Genomic DNA, 27,338 nt, shown 5'->3' on the forward strand with positions numbered 1-27,338 from the left:
ATTAAAAATAGAACTGCCATATGATCTAGCAATTCTGCCTCTGGGTATTTATCCAAAGGAAACAAAAACACTAACTCAAGAAGGTATATGCACCCCCATGTTCATTGAAGGATTGTTTACAATAGCCAAGACATGGAAATGAACTAAGTGTCCATCTATGAATGACTGGGTAAACAAAGTTTATACACACACACACACATACATACATATATGCACACACAATGGAGTATTATTCAGCCATAAAAAAGGAAGAAATCCTCCCATTTGTGACAACATGAATAAACCTTGAGGGCATTATGCTAAGTGAAATAAGTCAGAGAAAGACAAATACCATATAATCTCACTTATATGTGAACTATTGGCAAACAACAACAGCAGCAACAAAAACAAGCTCATAGATACAGAGAGCAGATTGGTAGTCACCAGAGGCAGGGGCTGGGTGAAATGGGTGAAGGTTATCAAAAGGTACAAACTTTTAGTTATAAAATAGGTAAGTCCCGGTGATATAATGTACAGCATGGTGATTATAGTTAACAATACTGTATTGTGTATTTGAAAGCTGCTAAGAGAGTAGATCTTAAAAGTTTTCATCACAAAAAAAAATTTGTAGATTTGTAGTGTGTGATGAGGGTGGTGAACTAGACTGTGATCATTTCACAGTATATACAAATATCGAATCATTATGTTGTACAGCTGAAACTAATATAATGTTATATGTCAGTTGTATCTCAATTAAAAATGCAAAAAAAGACCATTTACTTTTCCAGTCTCCTACTGGACATTCCTATAGATCTTTTAAAAAGACCTACAATGTTAGATGACGAAAGACTCTACTTAGATAATGAATAAAATAGTCAACTTCTTGAGATTTTTGTCAGCCTTGCTCTAGCAATTTTATTACTCATGCATCCAAGCCTGTAAAAGTATTTCAGATCTTGGAGAAAATGAAAGTATCAGTGTTCCATTATCTGTCTTGAGTAACTGCAGTCATGTAAGTGAGTGTCCACAGAGGCGATTGTGTAGGAATGTGAAACTCCAGGTGTAAGAGCTCAGTGAGAATTCTGCCCATTTCTACTAGTGGCCTCTCTCTTCCTTGATGTCTCTAGCAACAGCTCTATATTGGATCTGCTTCTGCCGTGGCCCAAGTCAGATTCCATCAGTGTGACATGTATGGAAGTGCTTGTGCAGACTGCTGCCTGGCTCGAGACCCTTACTGCGCCTGGGATGGCATATCCTGCTCCCGGTATTACCCAACAGGCACACATGCAAAACGGTGAGACAGAGTCTTCCATGGAATCTTTCCCTTATTTAGAGAAACAAACCTAACACTATTTTCTTCTCTTTTTGTACTCATTCCATGAAAATAACCGTGTTTTTTTTTTTTGGCTTGTTTGTTTCTTTTTAGTGATTTTCCATTTATCCCAAAGTAACTTTGATTTTTTTTTTTATATTGGAATATAGTTGATTTACAATGTTGTGTTTATTTCAGGTGTACAGCAGCTTGATTCAGGGGTACATAGACTTTAGGTATATCTATTCTTTTTCAGATTCTTTTCCCATATAGGTTATTACAGAGTATTGAGTAGAGCTCCCTGTGCTATGCATTAGGTCCTTGTTGATTATCCCTTTTATATATAGTAATGTTTATATGTTAATCCCAACCTCCTAATCATCATAGTCCTATTTTGTTCATAATATAAGTTTTGAAACATCCACATTTTACTGAAAAATAACTCCCATTAATTATTGTGTAGAGACTGGGCTGAGCAGGCTGCTGGGGTTTTATTTTTCCTCCGGCTTTCAATCAACTCTTCCCCCTCCTGAAACTTTTGCTGCAAGACATGAAACCAGTTTAGATAAACGTAAAATGTGGAAATGGCTAGCCACCCCACACGTGAGGAATTCAAAGACTTAAAAGGAAAATAAATAAATAAATTCTAAAATACATCCTGCATTTGCCCTGTGTCCTCCCGACCAGCTGGTCTTCATTTATTTCATTTTGAAAGTGAATATTTTAACTCCTAGGCAAATGCATGACCTGTATAATTAATGAAATGTGTGATTTAATTCAACACAAATGAAAGGTACTTAAAGACCTCCAAACTCTAATATCGACAATTCAGTGGGGTCATTGCTACTTGTTAGAGAAGGTAAATCCTGGGATTCTTTGAACAGGAGACCTTGAGGTACAGAAAGTATTTTAAAGAATAAGGATCTTCACTCAAGTCAGAAGAAATTGTGCATTCTTTGGGGACAAAAATAAGGGAAAATATTTTTATTATAGAATAAGCAATTATCTTTTTCACTTGATAAAGTGACTAAATATAATATAAAGCAAAAATATAGACTCATATACAGTTTCCCTACTGAAAAGCAACTTTTATTAATTTCATTTACTCTTGCTCTTTCACTTTGGGCTACTTTTCTTTAAACCTTTTTCAAAATCTAATTTAATCTAATTTAATCCAGTTGTTATTTTTCTAAGTTTACACGTATAGTAGAATCTCATGTTTTAAAAACACTTAGTCACTAATTCAAATGTTTGTTAATTTGACCTTAGCTAAGTTAACATTGCAATGAGTGTTTAAATATATACTAAGCAGATAGTAAAAAGATGCTTTGAGGAGCTTCCCTGGTGGCGCAGTGGTTGAGAGTCCGCCTGCCGATGCAGGGGACACGGGTTCGTGCCCCGATCTGGGAAGATCCCACATGCCGCGGAGCAGCTGGGCCCGTGAGCCATGGCCGCTGAGCCTGCGTGTCCAGAGCCTGTGCTCCGCAACGGGAGAGGCCACAACGGTGAGAGGCCCGCGTACCGCAAAAAAAACAAAAGATGCTTTGAGAGGACATTTGTGAACTAAATAATTTACCAACTGTATTAAAGAGTTGAGTGAGTTAATTGATTTTGTACAAATGCTTAATGATATTTGAAAGCAATTCTTGAGGAATATAGCCATGTTATTAATTGAAAATATTGCTTTATGATTTATTCACTCATTAAGCCAGTTTCTGTACTGTGTTAAAGGGGTATGAATAAACAGTCACGGCCCCCTGTCTGTAGGAAATCAGAACCTGAAGTGGAGAATGGAATTGTAAGTAAGGATGATAGCTCACCACTGAGCACTTAGTATGTGTAAGGTACTGGACTGAGTGCAATACACATAACACATTATTTAATTCTCAAAAGAACCCAACCTTTGAGCTCAGTCTTGAAGGTAGAGATATAAGGAGATTCCAGCTAAAGAGAATTAATTGTTTGTACAGAGGCACAGAATGTTCTGGGAAAGCCGTGTAGTTCCACAGGTTAGGAGTGAAGTGATAGGATCTAAGGGCAGAAAGGTAGTTTTACCAAAAGTAACAATATTATTTATCCTGTTGTTTTTAGCAACAATCAATATGTTTACAAGCCTTACATCAAATACTTCCGAATAGCAAGGTTTCGTATTAGGCATGCAAGAGCGATGAAGAATTTTAACTGAGCGGTTTCCATAGCTAAGTATGTCTTGGTATACAGTACATCTTGTAAGATTGTACATGCACAAGTTTGTAAGATAGTATTTAAAAGGGTGGACAAAAAGAGTTATTTAGAAAAAGTTAAATGAATAGGCAAAATCATAGACAGGAAGGACTGAGATGCTGGTCAGGAGCCACGCTCATAAGTGAATTAGTTCAGTTCAGTGACATGTAATGCAGATCTTCCAGGAGCGTCACTCTTGTGAACCGTCACCCACCCCTGGAGGAGAACTTTTTGGATAAGTTCCAGGACATAAAGGGAAAATAGTTTGCTTTTATAGCAGATCGGTTTTGCTTCAGATCTGACTAGCAGCAGAAATTGAAAACTGGTCATTAAAATAAATACCCTTCTGTTCACGGAGTGAAAATGAATCAACAGAGGAAAAACATTAATTCACAATTCAAACCACTTGTTTAAAATAGTCTTCCAAAATACACTATAATTTCTAGAGCTAGGTCTTTTTCTTCCCCCTTGCTCTTGTATTCCGTCTATTTCCAGCATTCTCTTTAAAAGTTTCCAAGAGGCAAGAGATATAAGAAAAATATGCGACTTGGAGAATAAACGACAACTTTGCTTAACCTTTCTAAAACTCCTGCTTTGAATACACTCTTTTTTAAATGCTGAAGTAAAGAACAGCTATTTTAGGATAGTATAAAGTGAACTGAAGCTTTGTTGGAGAATGTGATATCTTTCTTTTTAAATGCATGTTTCCAGTGATTTTAAACAAAATTTGTGTACACCTATCCACAATGCTTATCTAGTCTTAGCTGATTGTAGTTCCCTTTATTCTCAAATCATCTGTATAATAAATATGATACAATATCATTTCTGCAAAGTGGAACCTATTTCTCATTTCACTGATTTATTCCTGTTCCATTATTCATTATTCCTCAGCAGGCTTGGGATTCCCAATACCAAAGCAATACTCAATGAAGTGAGGAATTAACAGCAGCCTTTTATTCTCATTTAGAGCTGCTATCAGTTGTATAATAGATGTTAACACTAGTATAAAATAATATAGAGGTCTAAAACTTTTCAATTTTGCTCCTTACTTTTCTGTCAATGTTTATTTTCAGTTTGGCTCAGTAGAATGATCCATGTAGCCGTTTTAATCTTAACTTTCTAAAATCTCAGGTCTTTAGGTAAGGTTTTCTAATCCACAATCTATCTTTTTTTAAACATGCTTTCGCACACAAATCATAATCCTAAAAATCAATTGGAAATATTCTTCTGTCCTGGCTTTCAATATAGGGAAATACTTAAATGGTTGTTTAAGTATTGCATTCTTAACTAGGATCTGAACTCATGTGTGAGGAAGCACTCCATCTCTTGAAATAACGTTCCAATATCACTATTTGGTGAACTTGAGGAAAAGCTAGAATGAAAAAAGAAAATTGAGACTGGAATTTAGGGGTCAGTTAGCCCAATTTTATTTTACGAAGGAAGACACACAGAACCAGGATAGGCAAGGGGTATGTATAAGTTCATGCAGCACATGAGTGGTGGCACTGGGGTTTGAATCTGGTTCCCTTTTCCAAATTTTATCATCGCATATGGTTAAAGCATCTCTTTATCAGTCTGGAAGTCTCACCCATTTCCCTCTGGGGTAAAACTTCTGTTTTGCCTTCTGGTTTTCCCTCAGTCTTGAAGATATGCCATGATTTAGAGAAGCAAGTAGTATTTTCTGCTTTTATTGTAATACTTCTGTTTTTATCTCAAATCTGAATTAATATGCTGAAGATCTTGATTTTAGCTTCCCAGTACTAATAATGATAATTTCCATTGTTTAATTCCTGAGAACAGTGCTTACAAATTTGAAACATGGTATATATTCTGGAATTCTTTTTCCATGGATAACGAATATTGTCATTTGTCAATTATATGTCTAAGCGAACTATAAAACATGAAAATATACTAGAAGCGTATTTGCGTTTTAGAGGCAAATTGAGGAGAAGTACAATATTTCTTGAGTTCTACTATATGTAAGACATCCTGTTAAACAGATAAATGCACCATCACATTCAATAGAGACATATACTTTCTAAATGTTATAACTGAATAAAAGTAAATTGAGTATATTATTAGTTTATTTTTATTAGCAATCATATTGATCATGACGTCTGTAGAACAAAACATTTAGATCCAAATACCTTTACTTAATGCACTTTAATATAGATAGGAATTTTATGCATTTCTACTCAAATAGGTAGTCTGCTTCAAATCCCATTGTCTTTATCTGAACACATTCTTTACCACCCAAGACACTCATTTTGAACTAGAAGACTTCTTGTTTAACTAAATTCTTAACGAAATGTAAAGAGAACCTTCTTAAATTATAATCAAACTCATGTGATGATTTAAAAAACAGTTTTCTATAGATCTTATCCATTGAATAACATTCAATGGAAATACGGAAAACTATGAAACTTGGATTGTATCCTGGTTTGGTATGACTGATCAGTTTTTTTCAGTAGCAGAATACTACTTGAAACTTTAATGCGGTTGGCTATCTTTTAACGTCTGGAAAATTGAAATCTGAACATCTCCTAAATGCATTTACTTACTTTCAGGCGGTTCCGCAGACAAGATGTTCGGCATGGAAATGCAGCTCAGCAGTGCTTTGGACAGCAGTTTGTCGGTAATCCATAGAAAATCGATTGCCATGGGTTTCTTAGAGTGTGCACTGAAGATAAACTGTCAGCTTCTTAAACAGGGTCCTTGTTTTGTTGGTGATTGATACACACTAGAACAATGTTCCTGAAAGTATTCTGGTTTTCCATGTAGTTACGATTTTGTGCATTTGATATATAATCTTTCCTAATTAAAAAAACGTTTTACCTACCCGCCAAGCTTTATTGTTAGAATTCAAAAAGGGGACTCCTAGAACAAAAATGCTGCATACTTTAGGTGACAGTTGCCACAGTGATTTGCAGGATTTATTTCACCAGTTCAACCCTGGGAATATCTTCACCGTGTTTTTATAACTTACAGTAATTTTATCAAGAGTGATCTAACTTGAATCAAGTCACCTACTAAGCGTTGGATAGAATAAAGTGAAACACTTGGACTCTTTCACTGGGTTTCTGATGAAAGGTGGTAGGTGGTCCAATGTGTAAAGGAAGAGAGAAAATTTCAGCTGTAGACAAATGTAAAGAAGTCAGACAAGACGGAAAACCACCGTCCTGACTCTTTACACCATCATGGTGGTTGGTGAACAGGCTGTGCTCACCAGGAAGCAACAGAGGGAAGGGGCACCATGATTGGGAGGCCAGAGATATTTATACACAGATCCAGAGATTGTGGTCCGGGATCAGTTTGCTAGACCCCAGGCTGATTCTGGATTTGATGCAAGATGTAAGCCTCTGAGAATATTAGCTAGAGAAAGGTGGCATTATAGTTTTAGGGAAATTTAGGGGTCAGTTTTGAATGCAAGGAGGACTCAGACATAGAAAAAAAAATCCTGGGATCTAGTACTGAATTTGGTCTTGGTTAAAACAAGAAAAAATAAATAAATCCACTTGCTTTTATTCGAAACTGCAGTTAGGTATACTTGCCTCTATGCCCATTTGAGTTCAAGTTCAGTGAGAGCCTTTCTGGGCCAAAATACAGATTATAATCAAGAAGCTCTGGTTCACAAAGTCCTTAGTTCAGTTTCGTACTCTTGTCTTCCTTCAGGAGCCCCGTATCTGGATAAGTGCAGTCCATTGTCAAGATAACGCTCACACTTTTGTTTGTGTAGTGCCATATCTCCTTGATTTCTGCTTTCCGCTTTTGGTTGTAATCATGAATTTTAGTTCTATGCCTTGCTTAATTGTTTGGTGCTTACCTTGCCCGCTTTATCAGTGGATGTTGCCACTGATTTTCCATGAATTTAACACTGATGCACCTTCTTACCTATCTGACTGTTACATCCTTTGGAACCAAACTCCCAGTTACTTCTTTCTGTCTCACTCCATAGCCTTTTTAATGCCTAGAGTTTGGTGTGCTACTCTCCCTACATAACTCCTGTATAGAAATTAACAATGAGTAATAAAGTTATTCACTTTGCTCTAGGGGTCTGAATAAAGAATCTTTTAAAAAATATTGTTTACCAGTAAAATCAAAGTCTCAAGGCTGATGTTAACATTTATGTTATAGGGGATGTTTTGGATAAGACTGAGGAGCGATTGGCCTATGGCGTAGAGAACAACAGTACTTTGCTGGAATGTACCCCGCGATCTTTACAAGCAAAAGTTATCTGGTTTGTGCAGAAAGGCCACGACACAAGAAGAGAGGAGGTAATTCATAGCTGCACATTCACACCGTGGTGTCTTGCGTACAGTGTGCCATCAGTAAATAGATGATGCTTTATTTGGGTACTTAAAAATTAAACAATCTATTGTGCTGTACCTGTCATTTTAAAAGTGGGGTTTTTTTTTATTATGTGTGATTTATATAGATATAAATATATATGTGTATATGTATAGGTATATGTATATATAAAGGTTTTTAAATACATATACATGTAGATTTTTATATACATCTATATATTTATAGACATATAATTTTATAGACATATATAGACATATGTCTATAGACATTTATAGACATATATAAATAAATTATGTATGTATGTATGTATAAATAAAATTTGGAACCTAGAATTAGATTTTAACTTAGGAGCTTTTTTCGGCTTCATGATTTTAGTGTCATGTTGTAAAATTACAGTCTCAAATTGTATCACCCAAGGCAATGTTTCAGAAAAATAGCGAAATTAAACACCATTATCACATATATCTTAGACACATAGATAATAGAATTGAAACAACAGTAGCAGCGACATTAAACCAGTTGTTGATAAAGCTATTAAATCGTATGTGAGACATCAACTCAGGGGTTCCACTGTTGTCTAAAAAACAGGCATGAGCTCTTTTATCCTTCTAAGCAGGTTTAGTGGTGGAGATTATATTTCTATAATTATCTAACTAATGAGAGAGGAACGAGTTGGGCTGCTTTTACTGATGGAAGACTAGGCAGCATTTAAAGCACACATACAGAACAGGCTGGTGGCAAACACTGTATAGGTGCATGCGGGTCTAGGGAGCTGGTTTTATGTAGGGAGGGGTCAAGGCTGTGAAGCATGTAAAGCTTAGGGAAGGCAGATAAAGCATTGTTGATGTGGGCGTTGAACTTAATTTTTACAAAAATGGAATTAGAAAAATAGAAAATAGAAGAAAATTTGGTTATATTAAAGGGTGATAGACTTGGTGAATACTGGGGAAATGGTCCTTAGTAAAGAGAGGGTTACAAGTTGAATAAGGGGAAGAAATTCTAGAGGCCTGCCTTAGGACACAGAGGACAGCTAATAGGTACTCATAAGATAGTGAGTCAGGAAAGTCTGTACCTCATTTTGACGCTGGAGACGAAACCTTTGTCATCGGAAGTTTAAATGACTGATTCTACATGTAGAGCACAATTACATTTTATGCCTTTTTTTCCCCTAGCCTGTTGTGAAACTAAAAACCCAGCATGTTTTTGGTCGAGAATCATAAAGTACATTCTGGGAACTGACTAAATTTCTATATCCCATGTTCCTGGGATAGCTATTAGAGAGGAAGAAGATACCTCAACTTAACAAAGACTATTAGAGATAATATAGAAAGGCAATCAGGAGAGGAAAATTCTCCTAAATTTTCATGACATCATAACAATAAATACATGTCCAAAAAAGTTACAGTACATTGCACTGAAATAAATTATTGATTTAGTACTGAAGTATTTTCCATTGCACAAATCTGAGATAAAACTGGTTTTTAAATTCCATTGTAACTGACTTGGCAGGAGAGGACCTGGGAATATTCTATAGTTCTTCCAGTTGAATGGCTTCAGAAGACAGAGAAGTAATTCTTTCATCAGTAGTTTTCTTCACTCAGTATGTTCTGTTTCTGATTTGGAACTTAGTGTAATCTGCCTCATTTGGAAAACTTTACCAAATCATTTTGACATGCTGCATCCAGTAGTGTTCAATTTTAAGTTTCTTTATCATGTTAGTATAATCTACTTCTTTTTCCCCAAATTTTAGTCCCTATTTTCAACTACATTCAAATTTCCCTGGTATATTTACTGGTACTAGAAATTTTGAGTTTACTCTATGCATGACAAGTGGTATCATAATCAGGTAGTGCCTGATTTCTGTAGACATAACAATATATATTGAGTTATTCACAATCTAAAACAAAACAAAACACACAGTTGCTGCCTTCGTTAAAAGCTGAATGTGCGTGCTGTGTACACAGGGCAAAATGACTTTACGTGTGTATTCTTTCGGAGTTTTTTAGAGTCTGTTTAGAGTTTTTTCAGCGTTTAGAGTTTGGACCATTTTTGCATTTATTATAGTTACTATAAGACATACAAGATAATTTTATTATCAGATCTTGACCGTTGCACAGGATGTTTAAGTTCAACTAGTCCAATTCTTAACTCATGTGGGTATGCGTTTTCGGAGTATCCCTGACAGTGGCCGTCAAGGCTCATCCTGGACGCTACAAGCCACGGTCAGCCCATAGCCTTTCTGAAAAGTTTTGATTGTCGTATCCTTTTATTGAACTGCTATTGTTGAGTCTGGAATCCACTTACAGATCCACCCTCAACGCTCCTGAGCTGTCCAGAAATCATGTATTCAGGTGGATGACGTTTTTGCTCCAATTAATATGTAGAAATGCTCCATAACCGAATTTCTAGAAAGCTTTTAGGAATTCAGTTATCTGGTTTCTAAACTGGATCACTGCAGTTCTCTCGAATATGCACTTTATAGTTTCTTGCTTCCTTAAATAATAAATATGAAACGTAACATGTTATTAATTCCAGAAATGTTTATGGAAAGCCTAATTTATAAGTAATTTATAAGGACTTCATAAGGGAGCATTTTCCCTTGGCTTGACGACCTGGTTAATTGTGGTGTGCATTGTGATTCTGACACCCTGGGGGAGAAGCCTTCATAGAAGGGACTTGGGAGATGAGGTTCTTTAATGTACATCTACTGTATACAGGAACTGGGGTAGGTGCCTTACCTTCTTATTCTCGGATCTCACAGCTGCACCTTAGGCATAAGAATTCTCATCTTACAAATGCAGAAACTAAAACTCAAAGAGGTAGAGCTCATAAAGTCAGTTACAGACCCAAGGTTTGAACTCAGGTATTCCTGCCTCCCAAGCTGAGCTGCTTCACATTTATTCAGCAGCCAAGTAATGAGGAATTTGCTATCTGTGTTTTATAAAATGTACCATTTGATTCTTAAAAATGTATTTATAGATGAGATCATTGAGACACAGAATGTTTAATCACTTTCCTGGTTACTCATACCTAGTGAGGCAGATTCAAATCCAGGTCTCTTAGTTCTTTCTACTAACTCACTCCATCTTCTGAAATCAGAATTCTAAATACAGTTTCACATGCTCTGGGACAAGCATGGGGCAAAGGGAAAACTGTTCACTGCAGAAGTTCTGGAATTTGATTTCTGAAAAATGCTCCTGTTGTCAGATATATATATGTGTGTGTGTGTATATATATATGTACATATATATGTATATATATTTTTTTTTTCCATCAGAGTTTAGTGGAGCGTGCTGCCTCAGCTTTGTTGGCACTCTACCTCATTTTCTTGGGTTTTAACTAAAATAACGCTTTATTCATTTATTTGAAACTTACTTAGTGAGCATCTATTATGTCCTGCTTTCGTAAAACTTGTACTCTGGAGAACAGAGAAAGATAGCAATAATAATAATATGACTAAGTAAGAACATTCTTTAAAGTATCAGTTGATGGTAAGGAGAAAAATACAAGAGAGGTTACTTGCAGGGAAAGGTTGCAATATTAAACGGGTGGTCATGGAAGGCCTTACTAAGAAGTTCACCAACAAAGTGACATTTGCAAATGACTCGACAGAGGTGAGGTAATAGGCCACTAACAGTGTTGGATAATGGCTTTCTGGACAGTGAGAACAGCAGGTGCCAAGGCCCTGTTTCATCCGGAGGGCACCTGATATATTAGAAGAACATCAGAGTGGAGGGCCACGTGGCTGGAGGAGACAGAGCAATAGGGAAACTAATAAACTGAGTCAAAAAGTGAGGTAAAGGGCCAGCTCATGCAGGGATTTGTAGGCCCTTATAAAGGGCTTTAGTTTTTGCTCTGAATTAAATACAAAGCCATTGGATAGTTTACAGGAGAGCTATGACATGGTCAAAATTCGGTTTTAAAAAGATGACTTTGGTTATTGTATCAAGACTGTAGCATGTGGGTGTGGAGATAAGGGTGGAAGCAGGGATGATAGGGACATGCATCATCATGTTCAACGGCACAACATTAACTGTCAGTGTGCCCTTCACCTACGAAGTCAAAGGATGGGCAAGTGACCACCTCATACACATAAGAACAAGTGCTTCACATATATTCTTCAGTATTATTGAAAATTGTGAAGGCTGTTTAATATATTTAATATCTCAAATGGAAAGCATTTTCAACCTTCTGTTCTCCTCCCCAAGTGTCTAAAATTAGTGTTTTGAATTCAATAAATATTCATTCAGAGCCTACCTTAATAGGTGATGAAAAAATCATAGCCTTAGCCTTGTTGAAGCCTATAGGCTTACAGTGTATACAGTAATATGAACAGATAGTTATAATATATTGTGTTCATTACAACGTAGTGTGAAACCATGGGAAAAGAAAATTGTCTCAACCGACAGGTCAGCTGTGGACGTGGCACTATGGACACTTAGGAAAAAATCCAAGGCAGAGGTGACATTTGAGCTGTGTTTTAATGGATAAATAGAAGCCAACTAGCAGAAAGAGTGGGGTAATCATATGTGCTGGAGAGGACAAACAATACGGTCATTGTAGATCTGTGGAGGACATGAGGTTGCAACAATGAGTAGATCCACCAAGGAACCATTTCGCTTTATCTATAAGCCCATGAGAATGCCTTAGACAAACTGTCTAGACACATTACTCTAGAAACTGGCTTACCAGCTTGGAGGATAGGCAAGCTGACAAGGAGACCATTTAAGAAGGTATTTCAATGGTCAAATGAAAGAGTTTTGATCAAACTAAACAGTGGTTGTAGGAAGGGAGAAGACAGATTTTAATTTTTATGAGATAACATTGAGTGCATTTGATATTTGAGATAAAAGAGAAATGATCAGAAGTGATTCATATGTTCCCGGTTTGGGTGTTTGTGTGGTTGATGGTGCAGTGATGTGATTCCAAGAATACAGGGAGGAGAGGAAGAGTTTGATTTTGGCCGTATTGAATTGGGGCTCCAGTAAAGCATGCGGACAGAGCTGTCCTTCTGGTATATGCATGCCTGGGAATATAAAGCCCAAAGGAAAGCTTTGGAATGGCAAGAGATGTGTGAGAGACATTAGCAAAGAGGCATTAAATTCATAGAGATAATAAAAGTAAGAATAATATAGCAAGCATCTATACTTAAATATGGCTTACTGTGTGCCAGGCACTGTCCTATGAATGTTACCTATAGTAATACTTTTAATCATTGCAACAGCCTTATGAAATAGATAGAATTATTGTCCCCACTTTATAGATAAAGAAACTGAAGCACAGAGATTGAGTTACTTGCATAATATCACATAGCTTGTGAATTTGAGCCAGATATTCTGGTTTTAACCCTAGGCCCTTAGTTACACTGCAGTGGTGCCTCTAACTGCCATAGCCTGCCTTGGAGGCTTGGAGTAAATAAGAAGCATTGTGAGCTAAAGCTAGAAGCAAGGGGAAAACGCACGTATAAGGAAAAAATAGGAGAAGGAAAAACTCTAAAAGTTGAAGAGTAAAATCGTTAGGGAAACAAGTCATCATTGTAGTTAACATTCATTTAGTGCTTACTGTGTGCCCTGTACTGTTCTAAGTGCTTCATGTGTAGTAACTTTTTTAAAACTTACAACATTTCTCTGCAGTAGTTAGTATTATTATGTGCATTACAGAGATAAAATTAAGTAACTGATGTAAAGTACACAAATGGTAAGTACCACTAGAGTAGTATAGCTTGAGGAAGTAGAGATGGTGCAGATGGGGATGTGGTATAGTAGAACTCAGAGAAAAGGAATTGGATAAGGACAAAGTAACAAACAGCACCCGTTGAAAAATTCAAAAAAATAAGTGCCCAGGCTCTAGTGCCAACGTTCAGTAGAATGGTTAAGCCAGGAGCCATCTAGCAACAGGTGATGTGACGTTGATGCTCGGGGCTGTGTGGGATTAGAAACAGTTCTTATAATGTTCTCGACCTAAAGGTTTAGGTGAGAAGTTTGAGAGAGGTCAACAGTAGGAGACGAGAATTGAAAGAACTTCTGCTTTGCTTTTTTGGCTTAAGAAAAACAGTGACTTGGTCATGGTTAGAGGTTGAAGGGAAGTAGCCATGAAGAAGAAAATGTGCAGTTAATTGATGAAGCAAGATGAAGAGTATGGGAGAGAATATCATTGCAGAAGTGACAGGGTGAATTCTAAGAAGGAAGAGGAAGAACCTGCTTTCTCTGAACTGAGGAGAAAAGAAAAGAAAGATTTTATGTATGTGGATAAGGGTAAGTTCATTTACAGAATCCTAGTTTAGCTGTTCCATAGGCCTTCTATAATTGTTTAAATTAGGTGGCCGTATATATTTCTACATATAATTTGAATTTGGAATACAGCTTAAATCTTCCTTTTATGAAGGAGGTATAAAGTATGTTTGTGTGATTGCAAAGGACAGAACTGTTAGAAACACAACTAAATCACCCCAAAATGATATACCCTGGTTTATGAAGTCTCAATTTCTGCAGTTTGATATATTTGAATTGACAAGCCTCCAAAATAACTGGAAAACTTTAATTCTGAGTAACATCCCAAAGGAAAGGCATCCCTACTTGTTAAGGCATGTGGTTGGAAAATTGCATTATTTCTCTATGTATTTCTCTTTCTCTAAAATGCATGAGCACTGTATTTTAAAACTAAGTAATTGAGGGACTTCCCTGGCAGTCCAGTGGTTAAGACTGCCTTCCAATGCAGGGGGTACGTGTTCAATCCCTGGGCAGGGAGCTAAGATCCCACATGCCAGGACCAAAAAACCAAAACGTGAAATAGAGGCAATATTGTAACAAATTCAATAAAGACTTTAAAAATGGTACACATCAAAAAAAAAAATCTTAAAAAAAATTTTTTAATGAAATAAAACTAATTGAGGAGAAATTGAAATATGCATTGATTTGCTTAGATTTAAATATTTATTAGTTCACTGTGTGTAATTTTCACTTATCATGACAAAGAAAGCCGTAGTTTCTTCAAGCTACTCAGATTAGTGTAACTGCTCACGTTAATATGATCCTCATTTTGAATGTTTTAAGTTTGGAGTATATTATTTTTAACCTGAACATAGAATGGTCTTTGGAACCTTGACAATAATTTAAAACAGAAGTTGGCGAAGTACAACCTGCGGGCCAAATCTGGCCCTCAGCCTCGTTTATAAATAAAATTTTATTTGAAAACTGCCACGCTCACTTGTTTACCTGGTGTCTATGATTGTTTTCATGCTACAGCTGCAAGGTTGAGTAGTTATAACAGAGACCAGATGACATATGAAGCCCCAAATCTTTATAGCCCTTTACAGGAAGTGCATTGACCTCTGATTAAAGAGCTCAAAATGAAAACGTATACAAGTAAAGTCTTATTAAGTACCTCTGTACTTTGGACAAAATATCTTTTCATGAAAAACCAAGCCCTCATTTTGTGCTGAGCACTATAATTTCATTGGAATGAGTTTTCAGCAAAACCAAACAAAATGAATATTTTCTTGGAATGTGCTCTTTGGGATTTGATTCTTTACTGACAAAACCAATGTGCATCCCAAAGACACTGTAAACAAGGTTGGGTTCTAGGAAGGAGTTCATAAATCCCCAGTGGGGAAGTTTCAGAGCAATCCCAAAATGCGTAAAATATTCTTCATGCCCATGCCAAAGTGGTATAAGGCAGGCCAGTAAGCTGCTGGTCCATACGACCATCATCATCATTTATCCCTTGGTAAGCATGGAAGATTTATTTCCCCCTTGATCTTTGTTGATCCTTTCCATTGGGGATTCTCTACTTAAGGGAAACTATTTTTGTGTGTTTGTGGGTCTTAAAAATAAAGTATCAATTTTATGCACTGTATAGACTGCTTAAGTAATGCTCAGATGTGCATGTTTATTACAGAAAATTCAAGAGAGGATGTAAGTTGACAGCAAAACTCCAAAACTTCAATTTGACTTTACTCTCTCAATTCTTTTTTAACTCTCTACCAAAAATTTGTCACTTCTTAACTTCATCTTCAGACCACCTACTGAGTAGGATAAATTCATCAAAGTTATTTAAATATTGTTGAGAAATCTAAGAGGCATAGTTAACTTATCAGTCAGCAGTTCCTTCTAGATAACTTAGAGTTCATTGCATCTATGCTAAATTGGTACAGTCTCCATGAAAGCATAATTTTATTGATGATTCAATGCATTACGGAGACAGCTTCTCTTGTAAAAACAAAAGAAAGAAAAGTGGAGTACACAGATTACATCTTTTAATGTTGCAGTTGCATTATGTAGTCAAAACTCGGAAACTTTTGAAGCAAACTTTTATCTTCATTGTACCATCTTGTTGGCTAGAGGACTCATGTTTTCTTGACCTTCACCAGTGCTAGCTAATCCATGACAGGGATCAGTGACAGCCCTAAGTTTACATTTCTGTCTTTATTTACATGTTTTGAAAGCATCAGATTTGTTTCACGTGAATATTATTTCTTTGTTTTTCTTGTTATCATAACATTAAAGTATGTGAACTCTTTGCCTCGTTTGAAACATCTGTTTAGTAGTTTTGATGTTTCTACTTCAGTCTGTTAAAAAATGTTCTCATTTTTTCTAAACTAACAACTATTTACAGGTAAATATTCAAAACTTACATTTTTGAACCTTGACAGGCATGTTTTTATAATGTCATATGCCTCGTATTTTAGTTCTGGAGTAATTAGCAATATAGCTTATTAATTTCATTTTTTCCATTGCAATGGTGAAGACAGTTTCTATTGTATGAAGGGAAAATATAAAGCAGCTATGTGATCATAAGAATGGATCTAGAGTTTCAGGTAGAACTGTCTTCTGTTAATTTTCCAAGAGAATGCTGAACACCTTTGAAAATTAAACATATATCTTTCTAGATCTATGGAATCAGATCACGATCTGTTTAATCCCATTGAGACCAGTCTGACAGTGGACATCTGATTAAACGAAGTAACATGGTGATGCAGAAAGTAACTTTAAAAGTATATTTTAGAGACACTTGGATCTCAGAATTTATCATACTTTCCTCTTTCCTTTGGTCACTAGGAAATTTAGTTTGGAATTTATACTCCAATTAGAGTAGCTGTTCAGTGCCTTATGGTATGCAGTTTTGTGTTCAAACATTATCTTTACTTTCATCCTCTGTCCTCTTATTCCCTTCATCCTGATCATCCTAATATTCTTTTTTATTTTTTTATTTTATTTATTTTGCTGCATCAGGTCCTAGTCGCGGCATGTGGGATCCTTCGCTGTGGCGCATGGGCTCTTTGTTGCGGTGCACGGACTTCTCTAGTTGCGGCATGTGGGCTTCTTTCTAGTTGTGGCTTGCAGGCTCCAGAGCGCGCGGGCTCAGTAGTTGCGGCACGCAGGCTCTCTAATTGTGGCATGCAGGCTCTAGAGCACACGGGCTCAGTAGTTGCAGCACGTGGGCTTAGTTGCCCCACAGCATGTGGGATCTTAGTTCCCTGACCAGGGATAGAACGCACATCCCCTGCATTGGAAGGCGGATTCTTAACCACTGGACCACTGGGGAAGTCCCCTGATATTCTTATCTATAGAAATTTTCAACAAAACATTACTTTTAAACTGCTGTTTGCTTATTTTCAAACAATATTTCTAAAAGTATATAATTATAGTATACTAGAGGATGAACAGATCTTACAGACAATTTAGTTTATTGTTTTCCAAACCAGGATGATCACTACGAACATTTGGGGTTTATTTTATTTTTTATTTATTTTATTTTTTTATTTTTACATCTTTATTGGAGTATAATTGGTTTACAATGGTGTGTTAGTTTCTGCTTTATAACAAAGTGAATCAGTTATACATATATATGTGTTCTCCTATCTCTTCCCTGTTGCGTCTCCCTCCCTCCCACCCTCCCTGTCTCACCCCTACATTTGGAGTTTTTGTTGGTTTGTTTGGTTTGCTTTTTGGTTCTTATTTTTTACTTCAGTTGCATAATTTAATTATACTGCTTAGTTTATGGCACATTGTCATGATCAGTCCACACAAATGTCCTCTCTTGTTTGACTTTATTTTTCCTAGACCACCTTTCTCCATTTTCATCCTTGCTTCCCCATGTACATCCACTGTAATGCTTGGGATAAGTCCAGTACTACATTTGTATACTGAACAAGTATGTAACATTTTTAGTGTACATGAGCTGAGAAAATAAATGTATTGTGTTATAACCCTTATTCTGCTTCTGCTTTTTAAAACTCAGCACTATGTTTGTATGGTTTATCACCGTTGCTTTGTGTGTTTCTGTTTCATTGTTTCTGAAGGCTGCTCATCCCATCGCGTGTATTCACTGCTCCTAATTGATCCATTCCCCTACGAGTGGACCAAGAGTGTTGTTAATGCTCACTACCATATCTTTGTTTTTTTGTTTTTTGTTTTTTTTTTTGTGGTACGCGGGCCTCTCACTGTTGTGGTCCCTCCCGTTGCGGAGCACAGGCTCCAGACGCGCAGGCTCAGCGGCCATGGCTCATGGGCCTAGCCGCTCCGCGGCATGTGGGATCTTCCCGGACCGGGGCACGAACCCGTGTCCCCTGCATCGGCAGGTGGACTCCCAACCACTGCGCCACCAGGGAAGCCCTCACTACCATATCTTTAATGATCATCTCTGCAGGTAACCCCTTATAGATCTGAGTGAAAATTTCTAAATTATTATCTGTCAACATCTTTCATTTCTATAAGTATTGCCAGCTTGCTTTGCAGAATTTCTGCACCATCTGCACTCTCAAAGCAGTTCATGTGGGTTCCCATTTCCCTATATCCTCACCTATATTTGGTATTTTCTATTTTTTGCCTTTCTTCTGGGTATAATGTAGTATTTCGTTTAAATTTGCGTTCCTAAAATTACTAGTAAGGTTGAACATTAACTTTGCATACTTATTAAACATTTGGGTTTCTCCTCTGAATTGCCTATTTATATGCTTTTTCCATTCCATCTTTTATTTCTCTTTGTTGACTTCCAAGAATTCTTTGCATCGTCTGTGTATATTAATCCATTCTTGAATATAAATATTCCAAACTTCTTTGATATAGTTGATATTTTGAATACATTTTTCACAGTATAGAGTTCTTATTTATGATAACTTTCTTCTCAGCATCTTCTTGTGTTAGATTTACGTTTTCTCCAGTTGGATCTTTAATCTGAAGTAAATACAGCTTTACTTGTTCTCTGTATAGTGTGGTAGGTTTCCCCAAATGAGCTATTAAGTAATTCATCCTGTCTCTCTTGGGGAATCATCTCTGTCATATAGCAAGTTCACATTGGAAAGTGTTTTTAATAAAAGGAAATTTTTATTTTTATACTGTAATATATGATACATTTTCCGTAAGTCAAACACATTTTTTTTATTGAAAGAAGGCCAGATAAACAAATGTATAAAATTGTTCGTCTTTATTTCTTTACTAAAACTGATTTCATTGTTAAATATATTCTGAACTAACCAATTCAAGGCCTATGTTTGTCCATTTCCTATAAAAAGTGTGGAACCGTATCATATGGTTGATACACATGGACATCACTGCTTCTTCCTGACTAGCTACCACATGTGCAGGGTTCTTTGTTCAATTACTTTTTTTATTTGACATTATGAAACATACTGAATCAATCTTTATAGCTAAAAATATTAATACCATTTTCAGTAAGAAATTTTGTTTTTATTGATTGCCTATAAGAATATTTGATAAAGTGATGTATTATGTACCATCTTCTTTTTTTTATATAAATTTATTTCTTTTTTGGCTGCGTTGGGTCTTCGCCACTGTGCGCGGACTTTCTCTAGTTGCGGCGAGCGGGGGCCACTCTTCATTGTGGTGCGCGGGCCTCTCATTGCAGTGGCCTCTCCTGCTGCGGAGCACAGGCTCTAGGTGCGTGGGCTTCAGCAGTTGCAGCACGTGGGCTCAGTAGCTGTGGCTCGCGGGCTCCAGAGCGCAGGCTCAGCAGTTGTGGCACACGGGCTCAGTTGCTCCACGTCATATGGGATCTTCCCTGGCCAGGGCTCGAACCCATGTCTCCTGCATTGGCAGGAGGATTCTTAACCACTGCGCCACCAGGGAAGTCCCTATACCATTTTCTTGACCAGGGAAATCTGGTCTGCAGACAGAACAGCTGGATGAAAACAATTCTGTAATAAAGATTTGATGTTGAAGATATCCATGTTAACAAAAGGGGAAAGATTAAATTGTGGAAAGAATTAAAATCCAAATTTCTCAGTCATTTTTTATTTTTAGGCATATTTTTATCATAGGCCATGGAAGATATATTTAACTTTCAAAGCAGTTTAACCTTCATAGTGTACAGCTGTCCAGACTCAAGAGTTAAAACATCTTTTCCTAAATTTATGATTCACTGTAACCAGGAGGGGAGACCAAAATTCCAAGACAGGCACTATCTATAACATGCAAATAAATGATGTAGGACAATTCTCATTGTAATTGTCGTGCTTCCACATTTTTGAACCAGTCTGGACTTTATCTATACACAGTGCAGTTTCTCAAACTTGGGTTTCTGATTATGAAAGAAACACCTGCTTTTTATACCAGACTTCTAAACAGAAAACAAAAAACAAGAAACTACCTCTCATCCAGTGATGAAAGGTTTGTATTTATTTCTATTTTTGCTTTATTTCAAAACACTTTCATAGACTGCTTGCTCTATGCCAGAAACTAGGCTAGGTGACTTTCGTGTTTTCTCATGTATTATTCACTCTCACAGGAGGTATAGTAGGGAGAGATCAAAGGATCATATTCGTGATGATGTTTGTATGCAGATTCTCTTCAGGGGAAGACAGTGTCCTGGAACTGTTTTTTCTATGTATCTGTGGAGCACAGACCTCTTCTTTCATTAGTTAGTAACTGCTTCTGAAATCATGCTTGTTTCCTCTCTATCCAAGTCATTATTGAACTTACCTAGAAAAAGTGAATGACTTTTGGATGTATCTTTACGGGTATACCCCATTGTTTTGCATGTTTGTGCGCTATGAACTAATTAGTATGTTCTCATTTTTCAGTGTGTTCTGAGCACTCACTGTGGAATATTCAGAGTGATTAGGAGATAGGCCTTTGCCATTATGAAACTTAGTATATGGTTCAAGAGATAAAAATTGTATGGAAAAATAATTTGAAGAGGAATAAAAATACCAACTTATGTACTACAGATGTGAATGCTATTGAGTTACAGAAAGGAACAAAAGATTTTTGTGGGCTGTAAAGAAAGTATTCATTTAAGAAGGGGAAATTTAAGCCTAGAAGGAATTTTTTTAGGTAATGGATGGGTGGAGTTCCCAACAACAGAAAGGAGTTCAACTAATGGAAAGAAAGACTAAGACCAGAATAAGACCTGGAAGTGCGAAGTAAGGGGAGAGCTCAGGGGCCAAGAGCAGTGGCAGTTGTGCGGAGGAAGGTTTGATTCTAGTATTGTATAGGTTCCCCCCACCACCTGCCCTTAAAAGTAAAACATTTTCTTGGGCTGCCATCATCACTTAGAATGTTTATTAAATATTCACAAGACTGAAACCAGAAGTGCATTCTTTATGCTCATAGCTTTCATTCAAATATAGAATGAAAATTAATTTACAAATAAATATATGCATCATTTAAATGTTTATTTAATGTGATGACTTTTTTTCGCTGAAATAAGGTATCTCCGTGAACATATTTTGGAATACAGACTACCACATACGTGTGTGTACGTGTTGTGTAAAACATCTATCCACAGCACCTTGTGCCATATGATGACGCAGTCCCCACACACGTTGTTCAAGTGACCTCAAAACTTTTTACGTACATTAGTACGTAGAGTTGTTGTTTGGTTTTCATATGGCTGGAATGTATCAGTAACATATTAAATTTACCTTTGTTCTCAGCGGCTGGAAACTATTCAAGCTTTAAAAATGGTTCAGAATAAACACAAAGACTCACAATGAGGTTGATCTTCCACACGATCCCAAATAGAGTTTATTAATTTATATTGATTATCATGAAAATAAACATATTAAGAAATCCTTCTAGAAAATTCATTCATCTCCAGAAGTGTTCCTCTTCCACCAACCCTAGTGAGAAACACCACATTAAGCTGCTTTGGGATAGACAATCAGAAAGGCAGAATCTGGTTCCTTGAGCAATGCTCACCTGCTCAGAGGAGCAATAGAGTCTGAATAAGTTCTCAATCAGGAGCATGACGAAAAGGAGTGGACTTTGAAGAGTAAAATAGCGCCCATATGATGACATAAAGGAGAAAGATACCAGGTAAAAGAAGACTTATTACAGGACTGTTGTTATGTATTTGCAGGTAATGTTGCAGGCTCGGGTGTACAAAGGTTAACAGGTGAAATGATGGTATTAAGGGAAGGAGATACTTTGACATTGGATGTGAAGGAGGCCTGAAGAAATGACATTTGGTTCAGCCTTTCGGGCTGAGAAGGAGCCAGCCGTATGGGAGTCCCTCTAGGTCCTGAAACAGAATGAAGTTGGGCATGAAAGCAGGAACAGAAAGAAGAAGGATTTGGGGGAGACTGCCATGAGATAAGGTCAAAGAAACAGTCATGAAATACGTAGCAAAAAACAGTGAAATGGAATGGATGGATTTGGGGTTTTTTTTTCGGTAAGGAGAGAGAGTATAGGTATCCCAGCTCTCTCAACACAGGTCCTTGTAGGTACATTGAGCATTATGATCTGGGAAACATAAGAACCCCTGAACTAATAATGTGAGAAATGGCATTTGTTCTGGCATTACAAAAGAAATTAAATTTGACAAATCTTCATTTCACTCAAACTTTGAGTGCTATGCTGAACTGGGAGAAAGCTCTCTCAGTTTGCTCTTAACAATACTGATGTAAATTGACCTCAAAGTCACTGATATGAAGTGATCTCAATATAAATAAGTTCAGAACACACACACACATACCTGATGTAATTACCTCTTTCTCATATATATTTATACTATATTTATATATAGTATAACAATCTAAATATAATATAAAAGAAATATATGTATTAAAATATGAATTATAAATAAAATACTAACATTTATATACATTTATATAATATATAGTTAATATACTCATATAATAGGTATATAGTATATATAATTATATATATGATTTTTAGGATTTCATCATACGATAACAAAAATGAAAAAATTCTAGATAGTGGAAAGGGTTATAGGTTGGCGTTCTTTTGTCCTGGATAATACTTCAGTGCCGTTGATTTTCTTGTTCTTGCAGGTGAAGACAGATGACAGAATGGTTAAGATGGACCTCGGTTTACTCTTCCTGAGGGTACGCAAAGTGGATGCTGGGACCTATTTTTGCCAGACAGTAGAACATAGTTTTGTCCATACAATCCGTAAAATCACCCTGGAGGTTGTGGAAGAGGAGAGAGTGGAGGAAATGTTTACCAAAGACTACGAAGAGGACGGGCCTCACAAGACACCTTGTCCTGTTCAGAGCAGCATCCCACATGGGACCAAACCCTGGTACAAGGAATTCTTGCAGCTGATTGGTTATAGCAACTTCCAGAGAGTAGAAGAATACTGTGAAAAGGTATGGTGCACGGATAAAAAGAGAAAAAAGCTTAAAATGTCCCCTTCCAAGTGGAAGTATGCCAACCCACAGGAAAAAAAGCTCCGTCCCAGAGCCGAGCATTACCGCCTGCCTAGGCATGTGCTGGACTCCTGATGGGGCGAAACCAGCTACTGGCTTCTGAAGAATTTATATTTAGAAACCAAAAAAAAGAGAGAAAGAGAAACCATCCACCTTCTTTGCATTACTTAAAAGAGATTTCTGTAATACAGAAAGGACTATAAAGGTGTTATGATAAATTATTCTATATGCTCATTTGACTGGTTGAACCTTACATAAAATTACCTAATTTTTTAAAAACGTTATTGCTTGATGATTTCACGTTATATTTATCAAAAGGTGACCATAGCTGTAGCTTTGAGTACTTGTCTGCTTTTCCATGGCAATTATTATTTTACCCTGGGAAGACTTAAGATTATTGCAATATTGCTGAAAAATTAGAGATTTTCATAATCATGGCAAAAATATACGTTTTGATCCTTCTGAATTTTGCCTTTCCACCACGATGTAAAATATATAGAATATCAGATACTTTAACATTCTCATGTGAACCATCTGGAGTCTTTAAGAATTATTGTGTTAGTGTTGTCTAAGCCATGAGCTTTATGAAGCGGGTGTGTTGTAATTATCGTAAACCATGAAGGAAAAATTGTGGTCACCTTGAGGCTTGTGCTTTTCATAAAACGTTCATTAAACCACATTCACAATAGTCCTGTTTCAGGATGAAAACACATTCTTTCAATTTCACTCCAGTGCAGAAAGAAGAAAGTCAAGGTAACTACTCAGAAAAACAGCAAAATATGTCAGAACAGCTGGAGTGACAGACTCTAACTGAAAACATTTTTGCTGCCCTCTTGTGGTAGAAAAGGTATATTCTTTTTTTTTTTTTTTTTTTAATTCTATGGATTGTGCAGTAAAGATCTGAAACCAGTTTCTCAGTAACTGTATCTAGCTCATTTTCAGAAAAAAAACTAACTGGAGTAAAAATGTGTTAATACTTATATCATGTTTTAAAGTGGAGATAATATGTTTATTATTACCTCACAAGCCCAAAATGAAGATACTATGGCACTGAAGCTCTATTAAAACTTAAATTTTATGCCTTTTAAATAGTCTTCCGTGAAATCTAAAAGATATTCCAGAAACATGTTTTATTATTTAAAAATAAGTAAAGCATTCTGCTCTCAGATACCAAAATTTCCTTTCAATTTTATATTAACAAATAGGAAAATTGTTTCATGAGGTTCACTTAACTACTGAGATGTTTAGAGCACCTTAACTTTTTTCTTATAAATCTTATCCGAAGTTTTTATTTTTGAGAATGCTTATTTCCTGAAGTTTTTTCTTCTGTTTAGCCATTAACTTTCTAAAATATGAAATTCTGAGAGTTTTCATTTAACCACAAACTAAAAGCAAGTGAATTACACATGAAAACAGTTATGAATATTTAAATGTTCATTTTGAATAACGTTCATTTCAGTTTTCAAAATTAGCTTATAGGCTGTACATTTAAGAAAGTTAAAGTGTTGATAACTTGTGATGGTTTGCAATTTCATTCAAACATTAACAAATTTAAGAAAGTTTGGAAAGTTCATTCGATAAGCTACCAAGCTCCAAAAGTCCTAAAGGAAACAAATATATCAGAAGTTAACATTCTCTGAAACATGCAGTTGTTATTTACCTAGAAATCCACTGGAGGTCATTGCTGCCCACCAATATTAACCGAAAACTGTATATGTTTCAATAAAAGCCTGCCCAACGTGGAGAAATAGAACCATAACCACAAATCACAGGGTGGGTCCTTAGCCAACTTTATGTCTGAAATACTCAAAGTGAACAGATAAGGCAAAGCATAATTGAAAATATTCTTCCATTAACACAAGAGAAGGGAAAGTAGGATTTTCTCCTGTATTCAAAATTTTTTAAAAATAAGGCAGTTGCCATATAAGTAGTTATCACCTTAAATAACACACACAAGCAGTTAATAATAATGATAGCAGTGACGTCAATTGTGAGCTAAAATATTTGGTAACTGAAGAGAGAAGACTAAGGAAAATAACTTTTCTATGACGTAAGTCTTAAGAATAAATGGTCCTACAAGCTGTTCAACTAAAATGAGATGACTATTTTAACAAGAAAAAGAAAGAAGCTTTTTAAAATGCTAACTTGAAAGAAGCCTGATAAGAAAATTTTGAGGACACAAGTTCACAGTTTAGGGAGAGCACTAAATTTCATACACACTTATTTTTCTGTTTTCTCAGTTTCTGTCTCTCTCTCTCTGTCTCTCTGCTGCCGGCTCCTCGCTCCTCTTTTCTCCCCCCATACGTGAGTGCAGGTACACAATCTCACACGCACACACACATCATGACATACTTTAAGATAAATTTCCATTGCCCTCTCAAAAGACAAACCAACAACCTATTCTGTCCTGTCCTTCTTGGGAATCTGAAACATACCACAAAAACATATTTGCAATCTTTTGTTCTGTCTGGCATTAGAAATCAAATTTAGAATCTCCTTTGCGACATGCCCAAGCTTGGAAAATCACAGGTGAATTGATCCATTTTATCCCCTTTTTCTTGAACTCAGGAAGGGCACATACTTAGTCACCTGCCTTGACACCAGCACATTTTTGCCAGACCCCGTGCCCTCTGGGAACACACAGCTGAGAAAGAATCGTAACCCATAACTACCCATCCTAGATTCAAAGGGACACCTCCCTGTGGGGTCAGTCTCCTGCTTCTTCAGCTGTCTTCTATGTTATTCTCTGGGAAGGGAGAGGACCTGTGAATAGAATGAGTTTGGCATAGGACAATGTGCACCTCTGTTTTCAGTTTTGTGTCACCCATTGAGCTAGAGGTGGAGATCTGTTAACTAGAAGGATTACAACTTGAACGGATCTTACTTTATGATTTGTCACGTCTCTTCCACATCTAGCCTTCTACATTGCTAATGTTTTCTTTTGTGGTTATTACCGAATATTTCAGTGCAAAGCTATCAACTTGGAGAAACAGGATTTAAAAATAGTAATAAACACTCATAAGAGCTCTAGCAAAAAGGGAGCAGAAAGTCTTTGCCTGCTTAGTAAGTGGCAATTCCATATATATTTTAGAGATTTTTCCTTCCTAAAGTTAGTTAAATACTTAGGATGTTTTTAATCAAGTGTGTAATATTCGCTATAGGGTGTAGGGTTTTGTAAATCTTCATAGTTATTATGAACATTTGTAAAATTTGTAAATTACAGTAAATCGTTTTGAGTGTTAGTGGTAAGCATGAAACAAACACAGCATCTGTTGTCCTTGAAATGAATTGTCTTCAGCCTGACTGATGTATTAAAAATATCACTTAGCGGGCTTCCCTGGTGGCGCAGTGGTTGAGAGTCCGCCTGCCGATGCAGGGGAGATGGATTCGTGTCCCGGTCCGGGAAGATCCCACATGCCGCGGAGCGGCTGGGCCCGTGAGCCATGGCCGCTGAGCCTGCGCGTCCGGAGCCTGTGCTCCGCAACGGGAGAGGCCACAGCAGTGAGAGGCCTGCGTACCGCAAAAATAAATAAATAAATAATCTTTACGAAAAATATCACTTAGCATTGTATAGGTATTTGAGATCCCAGGAGAAAGTGCCACAGTCATGATGCCTGTAAGGAGTTGCTGTTATTTTTCTTAGAGCAAAGTATCACATTGAGATACTCCTTCAAAAGCAGTGCTCATTATTCAGGCCAACAACTGTTGCATTTGAATCAGATATAAATAATAGATTTTCCAGAAACACCTTCGATTGTAGTATGTTATGTAAGCTGGTACGTTTATTTTATTTTTGTTGGGAAGATAGCGTTATCTTTTTGGCTTTCATTATAAACTCAGTGTGTTCTGTTTGTGTCTAACTGGCTTAGTTACAAGCTAGAGGAC

At 36.6% G+C, this 27,338-nt stretch overlaps 1 protein-coding gene across 1 annotated transcript in view; it reads left to right on the forward strand.

Annotated features, from left to right (window-relative positions):
• SEMA3E (semaphorin 3E) overlaps nt 1-26,859 on the forward strand; it is a 260,267-nt gene extending 233,408 nt beyond the window's left edge. The window contains exons 14-17 of the mRNA XM_027102736.1: nt 1,107-1,273; nt 6,082-6,149; nt 7,649-7,788; nt 23,076-26,859. Coding sequence (XP_026958537.1) covers nt 1,107-1,273; nt 6,082-6,149; nt 7,649-7,788; nt 23,076-23,528 — 828 coding nt within the window. The 3' untranslated portion in view covers nt 23,529-26,859. The remainder of the gene's footprint in view (nt 1-1,106; nt 1,274-6,081; nt 6,150-7,648; nt 7,789-23,075) is intronic.
• Nucleotides 26,860-27,338: the final 479 nt, after the last annotated feature.

This window comes from Aethalodelphis obliquidens, unplaced genomic scaffold (assembly GCF_003676395.1).
Source record: "Aethalodelphis obliquidens isolate GAN/ISIS:26980383/991018 unplaced genomic scaffold, ASM367639v1 scaffold5, whole genome shotgun sequence".
Classification (NCBI taxonomy): domain Eukaryota; kingdom Metazoa; phylum Chordata; class Mammalia; order Artiodactyla; family Delphinidae; genus Aethalodelphis; species Aethalodelphis obliquidens.